The 17,944-nt window shown below is 40.8% G+C and overlaps 1 protein-coding gene across 4 annotated transcripts in view; it reads left to right on the top strand.

The window, feature by feature from the left end:
- The window catches only part of zzz3 (zinc finger, ZZ-type containing 3), a 105,179-nt gene extending 88,088 nt beyond the window's left edge, over window positions 1-17,091 (top strand). For 3 of the 4 annotated variants that reach the window (XM_048602149.1, XM_048602147.1, XM_048602148.1), the window contains exons 9-12: window positions 4,632-4,787; window positions 11,534-11,668; window positions 13,358-13,458; window positions 15,536-17,091. In XM_048602149.1, coding sequence (XP_048458106.1) covers window positions 4,632-4,787; window positions 11,534-11,668; window positions 13,358-13,458; window positions 15,536-15,680 — 537 coding nt within the window. In that variant the 3' untranslated portion in view covers window positions 15,681-17,091. Of the gene's footprint in view, window positions 1-4,631; window positions 4,788-4,881; window positions 5,007-11,533; window positions 11,669-13,357; window positions 13,459-15,535 lie in introns of those variants that run through there. The other variant, XR_007263075.1, reaches the window with a different exon arrangement.
- Window positions 17,092-17,944: the final 853 nt, after the last annotated feature.

Below are 17,944 nucleotides of genomic sequence, written 5' to 3'. Positions count from 1 at the left end.
GTAGGAAGGATTTAGAGGGATATGGGCCAAATGCTGACAAATGAGACTGGATTAATTTAGGATATCTGGTCAGCATGCACAAGTTGGACCAAAGGGTCTGTTTCTGTGCTGATTATCTTTATGATGCTATTACTCTAACTGGTCAGCCACTCCATGAGATCATGGCTGATCTGATAATTCTTGCTGACTTTCCTGCTTTTTCCCTGTTGCCCTTGATTCCCTCAATGATTACAGATCTGCCTATCGCAGCCTTGAATATACTTAATGACCCAGCCTTGACGACCCTCAGTGATAAAGAATTCCATAGGTTTACTACCTCTAGAGAAAAGAAATTCCTCCTCATCTCTGTCCTATTTGGGTAATTCCTTACCCTGAGATGATGTCCTGTGGTCCTAGACTCTCCCGCAATGGGAACCTATGTATCCAAGGATATTAAAGGAAGAAACTACAGACATAGTGGATTCACTATGACACAAAAATAACTATGTGAAGAGCAGGGAAGAGAACTGAACAAAAGCAAATGAACTAAAAACATAAATAGTACTAAAATGCAAAGGAAAAATAAGAAAGTTAAAAATAGGCAAATGAAGAGACTAAAATATAACTTTGATAGTGAAGATTTAATATAAATATAATTGGAGAGAAACTGCAGTGCTCCACAACAGAGGGGTGTGGGTGCCCCGTTAGATGAATCCCGCCTCCAACAATCCCTAGATTCTGGAAGAGTCCTGAAGGATTGGAAAACTACCAATGTAACACCCTTATTCAAAAAGGGAAGAAGACAAAAAAACAGAAGACTGTACTCTGGTTGGGTTGACATCTTTTATTGGGAAATGTTAGAGTCTATTATATATAGTGTAATAGAAATGAGAAATGCAGAATATAATTGATCAGAGTCAGCATGGCTTCGTGAAAGGGAAATCATACCTGACAAATTAATTAGAATTCTTTGAGGACATAGCAAGCAGGATAGATAAAAGAAAAGCAGTAGATGTAATGTATTCAAATTTCAAGGTATTTAATAAGGTATCAGGTGTTAGACTGCTTAACAAGAGACCATGGTGTTGGGGTAGGCTATTAGCACAGAGGATTGGCCAATTAATGGAAAACAGAAGTGGGATATGGGGCATTTTCAGAATGGTAACCTGCAGCTAAATTGTAATAGTGGAGTGCCATTATTGGAATTTTTAAAGATTTAAATAATACACCAGCATCACTCTTACACTTCAGATATTTTCTAAAATAAAGATTAAGGACCCAAATGCAAACTGAAGGCCCTTACTTTTACTTAAAAGATTAGAAATATTCATGAATCCCACTTGCAAGTAGCAGCTTTTCCTGCACTCCTGTCATGCTGTGGTTCATGATGTCACTCTACCACTGCAAGTCAGCCTCTTGATCTGCACCATTTATCTCTCCCACTCCCCTCGCACGCTGCAGAGTTTACTTCAGCTCAGATTGCTGTTAGGAGAAGCAAAGCAAGTTCACATTTTGCTTGTGCCTGAGATTTTGGGTGCAGTTTGTAGTCATTTTGAACAGGTGTAAGTGCCAAAAAAAACTTGGGTTGTTGGGTGTTCTGTATGAGAGTGGGGCTATGTTGTTGAGTTGCGTGTTTTCCGAGAAGGAATGAAACAATGATTGATGGTATTATTGCGCATTGGTAAAATTGGTGTAAGACAGTTCTGTATAAACTTCCAGAGGAGGTAGCCTTTTATACCAAAACTTTAGGAAATTCTAAGGCATTGTTGATTTACTTCAATGCTTAATGCATAGAAATGAATTCAAATGGAAACTAATTTTGTGCACATATGTAGTGACACTGCCTATTCTGAATTATAATAATATTTCTGAGAAACGTGGCAAGTATTTCAGAGAAAGATATCATACATGATGCAATCTTGATTATCTTGAATAAGAACTGCGGATGCTGTAAATCAGGAACAAAAACAAAGTTGCAGGAAAAGCTCAGCAGGTCTGGCAGCATCTTTGAAGGAAAAAACAGTTAACGTTTCGGGTCCGGTGACCCTTCCTCAGTTCTGAGTTCCAGAGTTTATAGAGTGTCAGTTTTATAGATCAGAGAAGATTTGAACCCACGTGGTTGCTATGGCAGATCACAACAGATGCCTTGCTGAATGAGGTATTGCTGTAAATTGACCATTGGGTTCAGCTGAGGTTCCCTACCCATGCACTACCTGGTAGGATATCTTGCCCAATCATTGGTGAAATGTCTAGTGACCTAGCTGGTATTTCATTGATAGAATGTAATGCCATACGAGTCAGGAGCAAGAGAAAGCTATTCTGCCTGTCGAACCTTCTCTGCCGTTCAGTAAGATTATGGGTGATCTGATTGTAGCCTCCACTCCAAGTACTTAACTGTCCCCAAAGTTCTGGACTCCCCATCGATCAAACATCTCTTGTTCTGCCTTGAATATTTTCAATGATCACTGCAATATGGAAGAAAATTCTACAGACTATTGACACTCAAAGAGAAAATGTTTCTCCTCACCTCTTTCTCCCTAATTCTCGATTCAGAAGAATATCCTCTCAGCATCCACCCTGTAAAGTTCCCTCAGGAATATGCATGTTTCAGTAAAATCACCTCATTCTTTTGAAGTCCAATGGATAAAGGCATACAGTATCCTATTTTTCCTCATAAGCAAACATCTTCACTCAGGAATCAGTTGAGTGAGCCTTCTCTGAATTGTTTAAAATGCATTTATAGGTATTTTTAATCAACCTATTCAGACATATTTTGACACTCCACTCGAACAGGTGGGACTTGAACCCAGGCTGCCTTGCTGAGAGGTAAGGTCATTACCATTGCGTCACAAGAGCCCCTCTAATGCAATTATGTACTTAAGTAAGGAGACCAAAACTATACACATGACCCCGGATCCTGGAGCAACATCCATTTGCAATAGATGCCAACATCCAATCTGCCTTATAAAACCCGAAAGAACTGTGGATGCTGTAAAATCAGGAACAAAAACGGAAGTTGCTGGAAAAGCTCAGCAGGTCTGGCAGCATCTGTGAAGGAAAAAATCAGAGTTAACATTTTGGGTCTGGTGACCCTTCCTCAAAACACGTCGTGAGGGAAGGGTCCTCATGCGTTCTGAGGAAGGGTCACCGGACCCGAAACATTAACTCTAATTTTTTCCTTCACAGATGCTGCCAGACCTGCTGAACTTTTCCAGCAAATTCTGTTTTTGTATCTAATTTGTCTTCTTCATCACTTCCTGTACTGTATATTAACTTTTCTGATTCATCTAATGGGGCACCCACAACCCTCTGTTGTGGAGCACTGCAGTTTCTCTGCAATTATATTTATATTAAATCTTCACTATCAAAGTTATATTTTAGTCTCTTCATTTGCCTATTTTTAACTTTCTTATTTTTCCTTTGCATTTTAGTTCTATTTATGTTTTTAGTTCATTTGCTTTTGTTCAGTTCTCTTCCCTGCTCTTCACATAGTTATTTTTGTGTCATACATTTGTAAGTGCACTGTCTGTGGTCATGAGAACAATATTGTTTCCATGTTGTTATTCCATTGCTTGTTAATATTAGTTTTGCAAAAGAAATAAAAAATAAAGCTGATTTTAAAAATGTAGGAGACTATTATTTTGCATACAGTAACCAGGTACTGATATGGATGTAAAGGAGATGCATGTTGCTCTGGTAAACATCACTGACATAGGAAATGTTCTCTAATTATTTCGACCAATGGGTATTGTGCACTTCATGATTATGTTATGTTTAATCTATCCTGATTAAAATGCAATGTGTTATTACAACAGTTATGTGCAATACTTCATTTTCAATCTTGTTACCAGTAGTTTTTAAGCCTTTTGTTATTCCCAGGAAGACCTTGGTTTAGTTACACTGTGTCAGTCCTAGTACTCAAGGGCAGTCCTAAAGAAGTCCTGGAATATTGGAGGCTTTTTTCAGATAGTACATTCTGCTTTTGAGTTGCGTGTAAAATGTTTCCCACAATTTAAGGAATGGAATTATTCCAATGAACTCTTAAACAGTGCTACCAATAATAGATTATCAGGGCATTCGTTCATTCATTTGCTGTCACAATTGCATAACATAACAAAAGTGACTGCACTTTAAAAGTAGTTAATTGACAGTGACGTGCTTCTGGATATTCTGAGTATGTCGTAAAGCACCAATATAAATTCAAGTTTTCCATTCAGACAAATGTTCTGATATGATGTAATATAGAACATAGAACAGTAGAGCACAGTACAGGCCCTTCGGCCCACTATGTTGTGCCGAACTTTTACCCTAAACCCAAGGTCTATCTAACATCCAACGCTACCTTATATGCCTATCCAACAGCCGCTTAAATGCCCCTAATGAGGCCGACTCCACTACCCTCTCTGGCAATGCATTCCACGCCCCTACCACTGTGAAATATGCTGTGAAAGAGTTCAGAATTGGAAATACTAAGGTCAGTTGGCATCTGTGGAGGCAAGTTGATGTTTTGAGTGCGTTAGAGCTATAAGGGTGAAGACCTGAAAAACAGGTTGGTCTTTCCACAGGAACTGACTGACGTGATGAGTATTGCCTTCTGTGTTATTGAGGCTGCATAAATGTGACTAAATTTGTGGGGTTTTTCTCCCCTTCAGTCTTCAAGTAGGCGCCAGCACCCCCTCAACAAGCATCTTTTCCGGCCATCCACATTCATGACATCGCACGAACCTCCCGTCTACATGGACGACGAAGACGACAGGAGCAGTTTCTACAGCAGTCAGCTTGATGCAGCCGCCGATGAGGAGGTCTCGGTGAGTTCCTTTTGAGGCCAGATGGCCCGGTATTTGTTGGTGTGGGCCATCTTGCACTGGGCCTTGTTCTTTAGACTTTTCCCCTTTATCTCAGAAAACTGTTGTGCTGCTAAGTGGTGATAACGCGAGTACCTGAGACCTGGATGAGAGATGGGCCAACGGTGTATCTCCTTAACCAGTGAGATTTACAGATAGAGAAAGAAACAGGAACGACAGAAGGTGGGTAAATTATACAAAGCAAATTTCTGTGGATGATGGATATCTGAAATAAGAGCAACCAAATAAGAGAAAAACTTAGGAGATCAGGCAGCATCTGTGTAGAGAAAACAGAGTTGATGTTTCGGTTGATGACCTTCCATCTGAGCTGGAGAGGAATGGAGAGATTTATTTAATCCAATGGAAAATGTGTGGGAGTGCAAAGGAGAAAGATGTGTGATAGCATTAGGCCAGGGTAGATTACATAACAAAAAAAAATCATGGTGCAACAATGACAAGAACTCGACTAAAGAGCATAAAACAAAGATTTTGTCTAAATATGGTGTGAATTGTTGCTTAAAAACCATCTGAATGCAGCACCGTAGGATAAATCAACAAGCTTCAGGCCAACCCAACTAAACTGACTAAAGGGGAAAAGACTAAAAATACAGATCACATTGGAGGCAGAGTTCATGATCTAACATTGTTGAACCCAAGTGTTAAGCCCAGAAGGCTGTAGAGTTGGAAGATGTTCCTCGAGTTTGTGTTGAGCTTTGCGGGAGCACTGTCACAGGTCTCGGACAGAAAGGTCAACATGGGAACAAGGTGGAGCATTAAAATGACAAGCACCTGGAAGCTTGAGGTCATCCTTGCAAGCAGAATGGAGATTTTCAGCAAAGAGCTGTTCCAGTCTGCATTTGGGATGCACTGGCTGGGAGGGTATCAGAGCTGGGAAACCTCACAATCTTTGAGAGGGTACTTGGATGAGCCCTGGAAATGTCATAACATTCAAGGCTATGGGCCGAATGCCAGGAAGTGGGATTAATGCAAATAGATCAGTGCAGACTAGACGGGCTGAAGAACCTCTTCTGTGTTTTTTTTGGACTCTGAGGGGTGTAAAAGCAGATCTGAGATGAGAAGAAAAGAATTCTGTGGGGTAGGGCAAGTCTGAAGTAATGGATTGGCCTGGTGCTGTCTTGTTTCTGGCTCTTGGGAAGGAGATAGAAAGAGGCTTTTGGGCTTGAGGGACCATGAGGTTGGAGACAGTGGAATGAAGATGTCCATGGGGATGATGCCAGTGATCGTCCTGAGCACAATGGCTTAATGTTTGGTGGTGGGATCATAGTCTGGAGGGAGGTAAGAGGAAGTGTCGTAGAGTCACATTTGACCTCTGCGAGACAGATGTCTCTCACCCAGACAACAGCAGTACAACATTTGTCCGTGGGCTTAATGCCGATGTCAAGCAGCATGTGATTCACGATTCAAGGAGTATCTCTTCCAGGCTACAGGTTGGTGTACATGTTCACATGTAGATGTACCACTTCTCGGGGCGCTGGTAAAAGGGCCTAGGGAGAGGGAGAGTGCTGCATGAGTTAGGTTCCCTTGGTTTATACCCAGTACATGTCTCATTTAAGGAATGGACTTTAAAACCTGTTGCTTTTACCAATGGAAGTTTGTATTCTATAGGATTTGTTCATCGATGATTCACTCAGGCTGCATCAGTTATCGTGTCCTTTGGTTATGTTGCTTTTCAAACCTACATAATTATTTATATTTAAATGTCAATGGGGTAAAATTAACATAAAGCCAATTTCCTGATCGATTTGACCTTTCAAGGTATTTCTGATGCTATGTTATGAATTCGCTGTAAATATCTGGTGGTTCAGTGGTTAGCACTGCTGCCTCACAGCACCAGGTGGGTTATAGGGGGATGGGTCTGGGTGGGATGTCTGAGGACCGGTGTGGACTTGTTGGGCCGAAGGTCCTGTCTCCACACTGTAGGGATTCTATGATGATGATGATGATCTCTTCAACAGTTGTTTTGTCAGAAATGTAAAGCTATTTTTTAAACTTAAATTTATTCATTTGCAGGATATGGATATTGCTGGCTAGGCAAGCATTACTCTGATTACCTTTGAGATGGTGGTTGTAAGCCATCTTGAATTGTTGTAATTTATCTGAGTGGATACACTGTAGTGCTGTTAGGGAGTTTGACGATTTTAACCCAGTGATATTGTTCCACAGGGTGTGGCTTGGAGGAGAGCCTTGTAATATTGCCACGGATGTGCTACCCTTAGGTAGAAGTAGTTCTGGGTTTCGAAGCTACTGTCAAAGGCTAGCACTTCCTCAGGCCATAAATTAATTGGATGTATTATTCACTCATTATCTCACAGTTTTGAAATAATATCATAAGATGTAGGAGCAATAGGCCATTCAGCCCATCGAGTCAGCACTGCCATTCAATGAGGTCATGGCTGATCTGATAATCCACAGCTCCACTTTTCTGCCTTTTCCCCCCATAACCCTTGGGTCACCTACTCTTAACCATTGTTCTCAGCCTTGAACAGCCCTCTGGTAAAGAATTCCTCATTTTCCCTACCCTCCACAAGAGCAAACTCCTCCTCATCTCTGTCATAAATGAGTGTGACCCCTTATTCTGAGATATGCCCTCCAATCTTAAAGTCTGTCACAAGGAGAAATAACTTCTTCACATCTACCCTGTCAGGCTCCTAAAAATCTTGTACATTTCAATAAGGAACCTTTTATTCTCCAATGAGTACAGGCCCAATCTCCTAAACCTCTCCTCATTAGACAGTCCCTCTATACAAGAGGCCTTTAACTAAGCCAAAACAGTGAAAATTGTTCACCGTACTCTAGGTATGGTCTGACTCATACCTTGTATATTATTAGCAAAACCTTTCTATCTTTATAATGCTTTCCCTTTGTAACAAAGATCAATATTCCTTCCCTATTACCTGCTGAACTTAGATGCTGGCTTTTTGTGATTTTCGCATGAAGACTCCCAAATCCCTCTGTTCTGTAGCTTTCTGCAGTCTTTCTGCATTTAAATAATGTTTAGCTCCTCAATTCTTCCTGCCAAAGTGCATAACCTCACATTTTCCCGCATCATATTCCATCTGCCAAGTTTCTGCTCACTCACTTAACCTGTCTGTATCCCTCTCCGGACTCCTAGTATCAAATCCACCACTTGCTTTCCCACCTATTTTTGTATTGTCTGCAAACTTGGCTACAGTACGTTCACTTTGCTCATCAAAGTCATTAATGTATATTGTAAATAATTGATCCCTGTGGCACTTCACTACTTAGTTTGCCATCCTGAAAGTGCACCTTTTTTTCCCAGTCGTCTGACTTCTATTAGTTAGACAACTCTCTATCTATACTACTGTACTACCACCGAATAACATGGGCCCTAGTCTTTTTAAGTACCTAACACGTGATACCTTATCAAGCACTTTCTGAAAATGCAAACATATTACGACCACTGCTTCTCCTGCATGTTACCTCCTCAAAGAATTCTAATAAATTTATCAGTCATGATTTCCCCTTGTGAACCCATGCTGACTCTGCTTGATTAGATTATGTATTTTGACATTTTGCCAGTCATGAAGCTAACTGGCCTATTGTTACAACTGGTGGCAGTGAGGTAGAATGAATCTCAATTTCAATATCATGAAGATGAGGGGAGAAAGAAGTGAACATACAATGTGTATAAGGACAGAAATAAAAGCAAGGGTTGGCTTTATGCTCTCAGTTGTGCACTTTGCTAAGATCATCACTGAACTCTTACATCAACTCCATTTTCTTGCCCTTTTGATTCCTTTGGTGCCCTATTAATTTCTGTCTTGAATATTGAGTGAGGTACCACAGTTCATTGGACAGAGAATTTCAATGATTGACAACCCTCTGAATGAAAACATTTCTCCTTTTCTCAGTCCATGATGAGTGACCCTTATCTTGAGCCTAGACCACTAGATCTCAACTCAATGGGAAAAGGGGAAACAGTTTCTCAGCAAGTCCTCTGTCAAGACCTTCATGAATTTCAGACATTGCAATGAAATTGGCTCTTATTCCCTAAACACCTGAGATTATATACCCATTCAGTTTGGCCACTCCTCATTAGGCAGCCCTCTCATTCCTGAATACAAGCAAAGATTTTTGTATCCACTCCCAAGACAGTAATTGCAGCAAATCTTCCTTATTCTTCAGCTGCAATGTCCTTGCTCTCAAGGTTAATTTCCTTGCTAATTGCTTGCTATACCTACAAGTTAACTGTGATGCATGCATTGGGCCCTCAGATCCTTCCTTCTGAATGTCAGCATCTTCTGATTTCTCAATGTTATTTTGAAAATAAGTCTGCTTTATTTTCCTATTTTCCCCATAATGTACTCCACCTACTAGAACATAGAACAGCACAGCACAGTACAGGCCCTTCGGCCCACGATGTTGTGCCGAACTTTTACCCGAAACCTAAGGTCTATCTAACCTCCACCGCTACCTTATACTATCATCCATATGCCTATCTAATAGCCGCTTAAATGCCCCTAATGAGGCTGACTCCACTACCCTCTCCAGCAATGCATTCCACGCCCTTATCACTCTAGTTTCTTGATCAGTAACTTTTCAGCCTGTATCCTTTTATAGTCTTGCGTCATCCTGCTCAAAGCTTATCACCCCTTGAGATTTGTGTTTAGAGCTAGGAATGAATGACAAAAGTTTAATTGAGCCCTTTTAGCTTTCAGATATATATTGTTTATCCGTGTGTAATTGGATTGCTCTTTCATAAAGCCAGCAGCAGAGCCATAATGGGTTGAATGGACACATACTGTATGATCGTTGTGTGTGTATTAATCATATATACATGAACATGCATGTGTATGATATGCATGTTATATATATGTTCTTGGTAAGCTTGTTTGATTTACAGTGCAGGGTGATGCCAGCAGTGTGGGTTCAATTCCTGTGCTTGCATCTAACGAGAGAGCAATGCCATAGCTCGATAGGACTAGGGCAGCCTTACCTTTTTACATGTCCTCTTTGACACTTTATGCTCCAAAGACCCCTAACCATTTTTCTTACACTTGATGACTATTTTAAATTGTTATTTGCTGATTCCCCAAATGAATGGATTAGTTCCACCTTAACCTTGTAATTTATTTTGAAAGCCTGTAAGTTCTCTTGTTTAGCTTCTTTGTTTCTCTAGAAATAGCCCTTTTAAAAAGTCTGCCCTCGATTACCTTTTCCCAGCTCGTTCACCACACTCCCAGTATATCTACACCTTCTGTTTTCCATTGCTTTAATGTCCTTACTATAATTTGGGATGCACAGTACTCTCTCTCTCTCTCTCTCTCCGATTGTGATCTAACTGCTGCCTTTAATCAATTTGTCAGTACTCCATTGTTGTTACTCTGTGCTGTATTCATAGAATATTGGCTGTTATTCTGCAAAGTTCTTTCTGTCTAAAACTACTAAAGTGCGGGCTTCACTTACCTAACTACAGCTACACCTCAGTTTGTGAATATTTTGTTTCTGTTTCTGTGAAGAATGTTCCAGAAAATCATCCTCATCATTTAAGTGCTGGGATCACTTTGATTTCAGAGCTGCTCCTGTTTCATTGAATTTCCTGAGTCAGTTGTCAGAACAAAGTAGGTAATTGTTTGATATCATTCGCTTTGGTCCAGCCTGCCTAGCAATTGAGTTTGTGTTGCCTGTTGTACATCAGGATTGAAAATAAGCTGCCGTGACCTTCAGTTTTCCTTCAGTCTTTTGTAAAATGTTTTCAAATGATAAATATTACTAGTTTTTTTTTATTGCAAAGCAGTTGTGTTCAAGTACTGTAATATCCAGATGCAGCAACTTATATCCTTAAAGAATGAAAGCTTTGGATGTATGGAAGTGACTGATCAGTTCCATATATTGCAACACCCAGCACCCTATCACTTTAGATCCTGTGGAGTTTCAAATGATCAAACCTCAGCCACTGCTGACCTTTTCCTCTGATTTATTCCTATTGTGTCTTCCCTGTGATATGAAGTATAATTCCATTTGTATCTGCAGTTGTCGGTTATTGCCAGCAAACGGTCATTCTTTCAGCCTGACTTGAACCATGATTATTGGTAGGCTGTTGAACTGCTGAAACATCACAGCAGACTCTTACTTGAGTTTCTCTCGCTATCGCTTTTCAGTTTGGGAACATAGCCCTGAGTTCGGGAGAGACAAGTCCCATTCTTTTTGCTTGCATAACTTTTCATTTCCCACCTTGACTTATGAATATTAATGGACTTCTGTGGTCATCCTGGAAATTCTGATGGGTTCCTGGGGTCACCCAGCAAACGCTGAAGCATTCGTGAGGGGAGGGTCACCCTGCAAACGCTGAGGTGCTCCCAGGGTTAAGTATTACTGACGTTGCACCCATTTAGATGAGCATTCCATTGCATAAATTCTTTGAGCTTTCTCGATGGAGAGACTAGAATTTCTTGCTTAAATCTCTCCTTGTGCATACGTTCAGTGCTAAGCACATGTTAGTATTAGCACAAGCAGTGGAGTGCATTCTAAGTTGTGTAGTATGTATCGGCATCTGTTGTTCCCAGGTCACACGTTGTATGGTTAAGTAATTTAGTGATCCCCGTAGCCGAACTCAAGAACTCGGCACAACCCCTCCTGCGTACACTGACCCTGTGTAAGAAAATAGTTATTAGATATCCCGGTAAATCTTTTCTGACATCAAGAGCAAACTGCTTTCTCTTTTCCAGGATGACGAAAGCATTCCACCTTCATATCGCCACACGGCAGAATACAAAGAAATGATGAGCTTGAAGAAACTGAAAAAGCAGAAGCTGGAGATGATGCAGGCAGAGAGTAGTTTTGTACAGCACATCGGGTTTAAGGTGGGTAATGATTCCGGGGACAATGGGATAAAGCCTGTATTTGAAGCCCTCCCAGCCTATGTGAAAGTGGAAAAGTGGCAGAACCGTTTGCTGTATTGTGTTGTTTGGTGAACATCAGGACTGTAATGATATCAAATTGAAAAGAAAGGAACAGTGTGGCAAAGATTAGTGGAAAAACAGAGAAATGGTTAAGTTTTAAAAGCCGGCAGAAGATGACTACAATAAATTAGCAAATAACTTGAGGGTAAACTAGCAAATATTATAAAAATGGGCTGTATAACTGTTTCTTTAAGTAAATGAAAAGGAATAAAGAGGCCAAAGTGATCATAGGCTCCTTAGAAAATGATGCTGGGGAACCAGGAAATTGTAGAGGAGTTGAGTAACTACTTTACATCAGTCTTCACGATAGAGGACCTTAATAGCATTCAAAAATACAAAGCAAAGAAGCAAAAGGTGGGAAAGAAGTAAAGGGCTGAAGGGATCAAAGGGTATGGGAAAAAAGCAGGAACGGGGTAATGTGTTGGGTGATCAGCCACAATCATATTGAATGGCAGAACAGGCTTGATAGTTGAATGGCCGCCTCCTGCTGCTATTTTCTAAATATAGTAACTATCACCAGAAAAAAATAATAGGGAACTAATGGAGCTAAAGGACATGATGGGTTGCACCCTAGGCTATTAAAACAAATAGTTATAGAGGTAGTGGAAGCATTGATAATAATTTGTCAAGAGTTCTCTGGAAAATGTCCTACACGATTAGGAAAACGTTGAGGGTAACTTTCCTATTCAAAGTGGGAAGAAGACAAAAAAAAGGTAATTGTAGGCCAGTAAGCTTAACATCTGAAATTGGGAAAATGTTGGAGACTTGATAAAGGATGTAATGTCAGTGCATTTTGAAATACTTAATCAAGCAGAGTCAGCATGGCTTCGTAAAAGGGAAATTATTCCTGACAAATTTATTCGAATTCTTTGAGGAGGTAGCAAGCAGGTTAGTTAAAAGGGAACCAGTAGATGAAGTATATTTGGATTTCCAGGAGATGTTTGATAAGGTACCACACATTAGGCTGCTTAAAAAATATAAAAATCCATGGTGTTACGAGTATATTAGCATGGATAAAAGATTGGCTGATTGTTAGGCAAGTGTTGGATAAAGGTGACATTTTCAGGATGGCAACCTATAACTAATAGAGTGCCACAGGGATCAGTGCTGGGGCCACAATTGTTTACAATACTCAATAGTGACTTGGATGAGGGAAATGAACGAATAAGGATATTCGAGACGTTTTAATCAGTAAGGGAGTCGAGGGGTATGGAGAAAAGGCAGGAAAGTGGGGTTCAAGTTTATCAGATCAACCAAGATCTCATTGAATGACAGGGCAGACTCGATAAACCGAGTGGTCCATTTTCTCTCAATGCCTTATGGCCTTAGACTCTAGCAGCAACAGACTGATTATATGATGCTTTGTGGCCATGAGGTGGTCTTGTCAGAATGGCTTTTTCTATGTAAATTCAGTACAGTGCAGTGGTATTCCCATCAGATCTAATTTAGTTGGTTAAAATACTTTTGCGGAGTGGAAAGCACTGGTAAATTTCATACACCGGTCAGAAGCAAACATTTAAATTATTTATTAAAATAATTGAGAAAGAAGGCAATTCTGTTGACCTCTGCTCCTGTCTTTTTAATTGATAGTGTGATAACTGCGGCACAGAACCAATTCTTGGATTACGGTGGCATTGCCAAGATTGTCCACCAGACAGTTCAGTTGATTTCTGCGACAGTTGTTCAGACTGGTAAGTTACTGTGATTGTAAGACGTTAGTTGTTCTAGTGCATGCTCCTCCAAGTTACATAAGTTATTTTAAAAAGGTTCATTAATGGGCTAGGACAAACATCTATGCTGGTTCCAAATTGCCTTTGGAAGGGTGGTGATGAACCACCTCACTCCATGAGATGTACGTTCACCCATAGTGCTGTTCGGGAGGGTACCCCAGGAATTTGACCAGGTGACAGTGAATGAACAGCAGTATGATTCCCAAGTCAGGATCTTTTATAGCTAGGAGAGCATCATTACGTCTGTAGCCCTTATCTTTCTAGGTGTTCATGGTGGCGGATGCTGCCAAAGGAGCTTTGTTTGCACTGCGCAGTTAGTATACACTGCTGCAGCCATCTGTGAATGGTGAAGGGCATGAATGTTCAAGGTGGTGGGTAGGGTGCCAGTCAAGTGGGCTGCTCTGCCTAGGATGGTGTCAAACTTGCCGAGTTTTGTTGAAGCTGCACTCATCCACGTTTGTGGAAAATACTCTGCACTCCAGACTTATCAAAGGCTATGGGCCAAGTGTTGGAAAATCAGATCAGAACTGTTAGGCACTGACTTGATGGACCTAAGGACCTTTTGCTGTGTTGTAGACCTCTTTGACTCTGGGCTTTTGGGGATTTGCCTCAAATTCCAGCTTCCGAGCATCTCTTTTAATCATGATAGTTATATGGCAGGTCCGGTTCAGTTTCTGGTCCATGGTAACCTCAGGCAGTTTCCGTGATGGCAATGTTATTGAATGGTGAGCAGACTGTCATGTATTATAATGTGTGAGAGTTATGTGCTCAAAATGCATAGAGGTCAATGATCTGACAGAGGATGATAACTGAGTTACCAATTTAAATAAATGTGTTTCTTTACTACATGGTGTGAGTGTTCCTAGAATTTTGAATGCCCCTTTCTGTGATTGCTTTGCCCTTTTCCATGAAAGTCTGTGACCTTAATGATGGGTTTGGGTAGACACTTTGTAAGAGATTTTGACAAAATGTCTGTGAAATATCAATCGGTCCCTTCTCCATCAAGTACAGGCAGAACTGCCTCCTGCTTTCATCACTTACTTTTTCCTGTCCCCAACATTCAAAATTTATTTTCTGTTATCTATATTTATTTAGTTACCTGTTTTAAATGGCTCTCAGTCATTTGCATTCCATAGTGCAGTGTAAAATTGCATTCCAAGGTATGCCTTCAAAATTTGCAACTTTAGTGGTAATGTTGCGTAATTTGGACAAAATGTTTCTGGGATTCACGCACACAGCGTAATGTGAACATCGATCAATAATCTTACATCCAGTTTTCTAAAGATGGGAGAAATGTTTTGCTGGTAACTTCCTGAAGATGGGTGCACCTTGTGTCACGCTAGCTTTGCACAGAGGGCACTGAGTAATCAGAAAAACAACTACTAGCCTGTGAAGCCAAGTTAGGTTGAAAGAAAGGCAGTGGTCAGTCACCAGGAGCTGTTTGTTGTCTTCAATGCCAAATTCCATTTAGGCGCTTTTGAGATCTTAGTCGGAGGACTGGTTCCATAAATTTGACTTGTATTCACTTGAATATAGAAGATTGAAGGCAATGTGATCGAGCTGTTTAAAACATTAAAGATTCCATAGAATTGACGCAGAGGGAAAATCACTTGGTACTTTTTCACAAAAGGGAAGTGGATATTTCAAATCCTCATCGCTCAAAAGGATACAGGTGCTTGTGGTCAGTTGGTCCTGCCAAAATTAAGGGAGACCTTTTCATAGGCAAGAATTTCAAGGGTTATGGAGTAAGGAACTGTAGAATAGCAGTGAGATTTCCAAAGCTGTGTACAGAAATGAATGAAAATTGTGAGCAGACATAAGAAATATTTATCCCCCAAGGAGTCGTAAAAAGCTTGAGTTAGGTGACATGCTGAAGTACTGTGTTTGGTTCTGGGCACCTCACCTCAAGCATGTACTGACCTTGGTAGTTATTGTATGTACTTTACACACAATTGGAGTTGACATGTCTAAAGTTCAATTTCAAATCTCACCAAGTTGTTTCGTTTTCTTTATTTTGTTTGTTCTTCTATTTATTTAGCCTGTATGAAACGGAGACTCACAAAGCTGACCACCAGCTGGACCCTGTCTACAAAGTTGAGACATTTCTGGACAGAGATTACTGCATGTCTCAGGACACCAGTTACAACTATCTTGATCCAAACTACTTCCCAGCAAACAGATGACACAAAGGGCATAGTTGGGGAGGAAGAAAAAATCAGACTCCTGGAGGGAGTTGACTCTCTGCTCTTCAGTGCATTGCAAAATCAGGCTCCATTCATTGATTCCTTGCACAGATCGAAAGCATCCTGCTGCTGTTCCAAAAAAAAATTGGTGTCCGCAGGTGATTGCTTCAGTGGGTCCCCTCATCGACTATGACCCTGAGCTGCCCGCGGCCCTTTACAAGTCATTTGACAGCAGGTGAACATTCCTAACATATAATGGGTTTCCTTGAGTTGCCTTCCACGCACTCTCCTCTGTGTTTGTTTGTCTCATGCTGTCTCTCGCTCAGACTTCTGTTCACATCTGTCGATGGAAATGGAGGAGGAAGGGAAGGCAAAGCAGTTGCAAACTGCGCAGGCCCAGTTACTTAATTCCAAAGGCAAGATCAGTTTCTGTGACAAAGACTATACTCTTAACCATAATATGATGTAGATAAATGTCTGTGTAGACCAGTATTTATGGAACCACGATACGTTAAAATTTCCTATTATGTTGTGTAGTGTGTAGTCCTAGTGCCACGAAAGGGAGCTACCTTTTGTTGTTGGAAAGAAAGTTCTAGGTTTTACACAAGAGAAAGTTGAATTTAACAAACTAGTAAAGTTGACCGTAGAGATGCTGGACCTGGTTAAGATCCTGAGCATTGAACTTGCCTAACATAATCAGCTGCTTACTCCCGAAAGGCCTCATGCCTTCTCAGCCCTTCCCCTGAGCAACTGCGAAGCACTACGTGAGGCAAAGAATGCCAGGGCAATAGTGAAGAAATGTGGATGTGTTTTCCCTTCACACCCAATGTCACGTCTCTTCCAACCAGCCTCTGCCTTCTCCCCCGCCCAACAAAACAAAACTGCACGGAAGAAGTTTGAATCCAAGTGAGTTGTCAGTGAAAGTGTTTTTTAGATGTAATGTGATATAAAACGACTATGTAATGTGTACTAAAATATGGTGAAAAAAGTACAGTGGTAGCAACAGTGTACATCACTTTATATAAACACACCTCCACCAACTTCAGAATCAAATAGAGCCCTGCTCTCACTACCCCTTAAAATGGAAGTTGTCCCACAACACATTAACAAAACTGCCTGTTAAAGATAATCAAGTATTATAATAAATTCCCTCTTTTGTAGTCTGCACAAAAGCTCCAATTGCTGAAAGATTGTATTTTTACTATGTATTTAAATGATTGATTGATACTAGTCAGCAGTGAGCACTGGATTCAGCTGCAAACTTTTATACTAGTAGTTGTGCATTGATTAGAACATTTTTGTACGGTTTCAGTTTCTGGCCTCATATCTGTGTGTATGCAATATGTTCTTATACAGATCTGTACAACTGTCAGGAGAGCTGTGAGAAATAAAAAAAACCACGTGGAACTAGTCTCCTTGTATTACAGTCCCTCTCTTCAGCTCACAGACTTAGCACCTAATTTGATTACCTGTTGTAAATCAGCAGATTTATATTGGCTAGGTGTCCATTGCAATAAAAATCACTCGTGATTTTTCATGCTCCGAACCGAATGGAAAAATTATCTTGTATTTGCTTTGACTGTGAGGAGAAGATGCTTTTATATAAGTGGCCTGTCATATCTCAGTGCACTCCCATACGATGCAATACTCTGAAACTTGAGCACCGTGGGTCTGAAGGTAAATGGAGCAGCTACTTTAGGCCATCAACCTTCCACCAGCAAGCAGCGGTCAGAAGGTTGAGAATTCAAGCCCAGCTCCAGAGGTATTTCATTTGTTCATGGGATTTGCGCAGTGCTGACAAAGATGCATTACCCATCCTTAATTGTCTTAAGCTGACCACGAACAGTCTGTGAAATTGAATTGACCTGCAGTTTGTTGCAGTTGACCTGCAAAAATTGGGAGGCGATGGCCTTAATGGTATTATCTCTGGGCTATTAATCCAGAAACCCTGATTGTGTTCTGCGGACCTGGGTTCAAATCCCGCCAAGGCAGATGGTGGAATTTGAATTCAATAAAATATCTGTAATTAAGAATCTAATGATGACCGTGAGCCCATTGTCGATTGTTGGAAAAACCCATCTGGTTCACTAATGTCCTTCAGGGAAGGAAACTGCCATCCTTACCTGGTCTGGCCTACATGTGACTCTAGACCCACAGCAATGTGGTTGACTCTCAACTGCCCTCTGGGCAATTAGGGATGGGCAGTAAATGCTGCCTGGCCAGTGACACCCTCATCCCGTGAATGAATAAAGAAAAAAAAGTTC

Source organism: Rhincodon typus, chromosome 10 (genome assembly GCF_021869965.1).
Source record: "Rhincodon typus isolate 14 chromosome 10, sRhiTyp1.1, whole genome shotgun sequence".
Taxonomy (NCBI): Eukaryota; Metazoa; Chordata; class Chondrichthyes; order Orectolobiformes; family Rhincodontidae; genus Rhincodon; species Rhincodon typus.
Note: the sequence above shows the minus strand (reverse complement) of the source record. Positions and strands in the feature narration are given on the sequence as shown.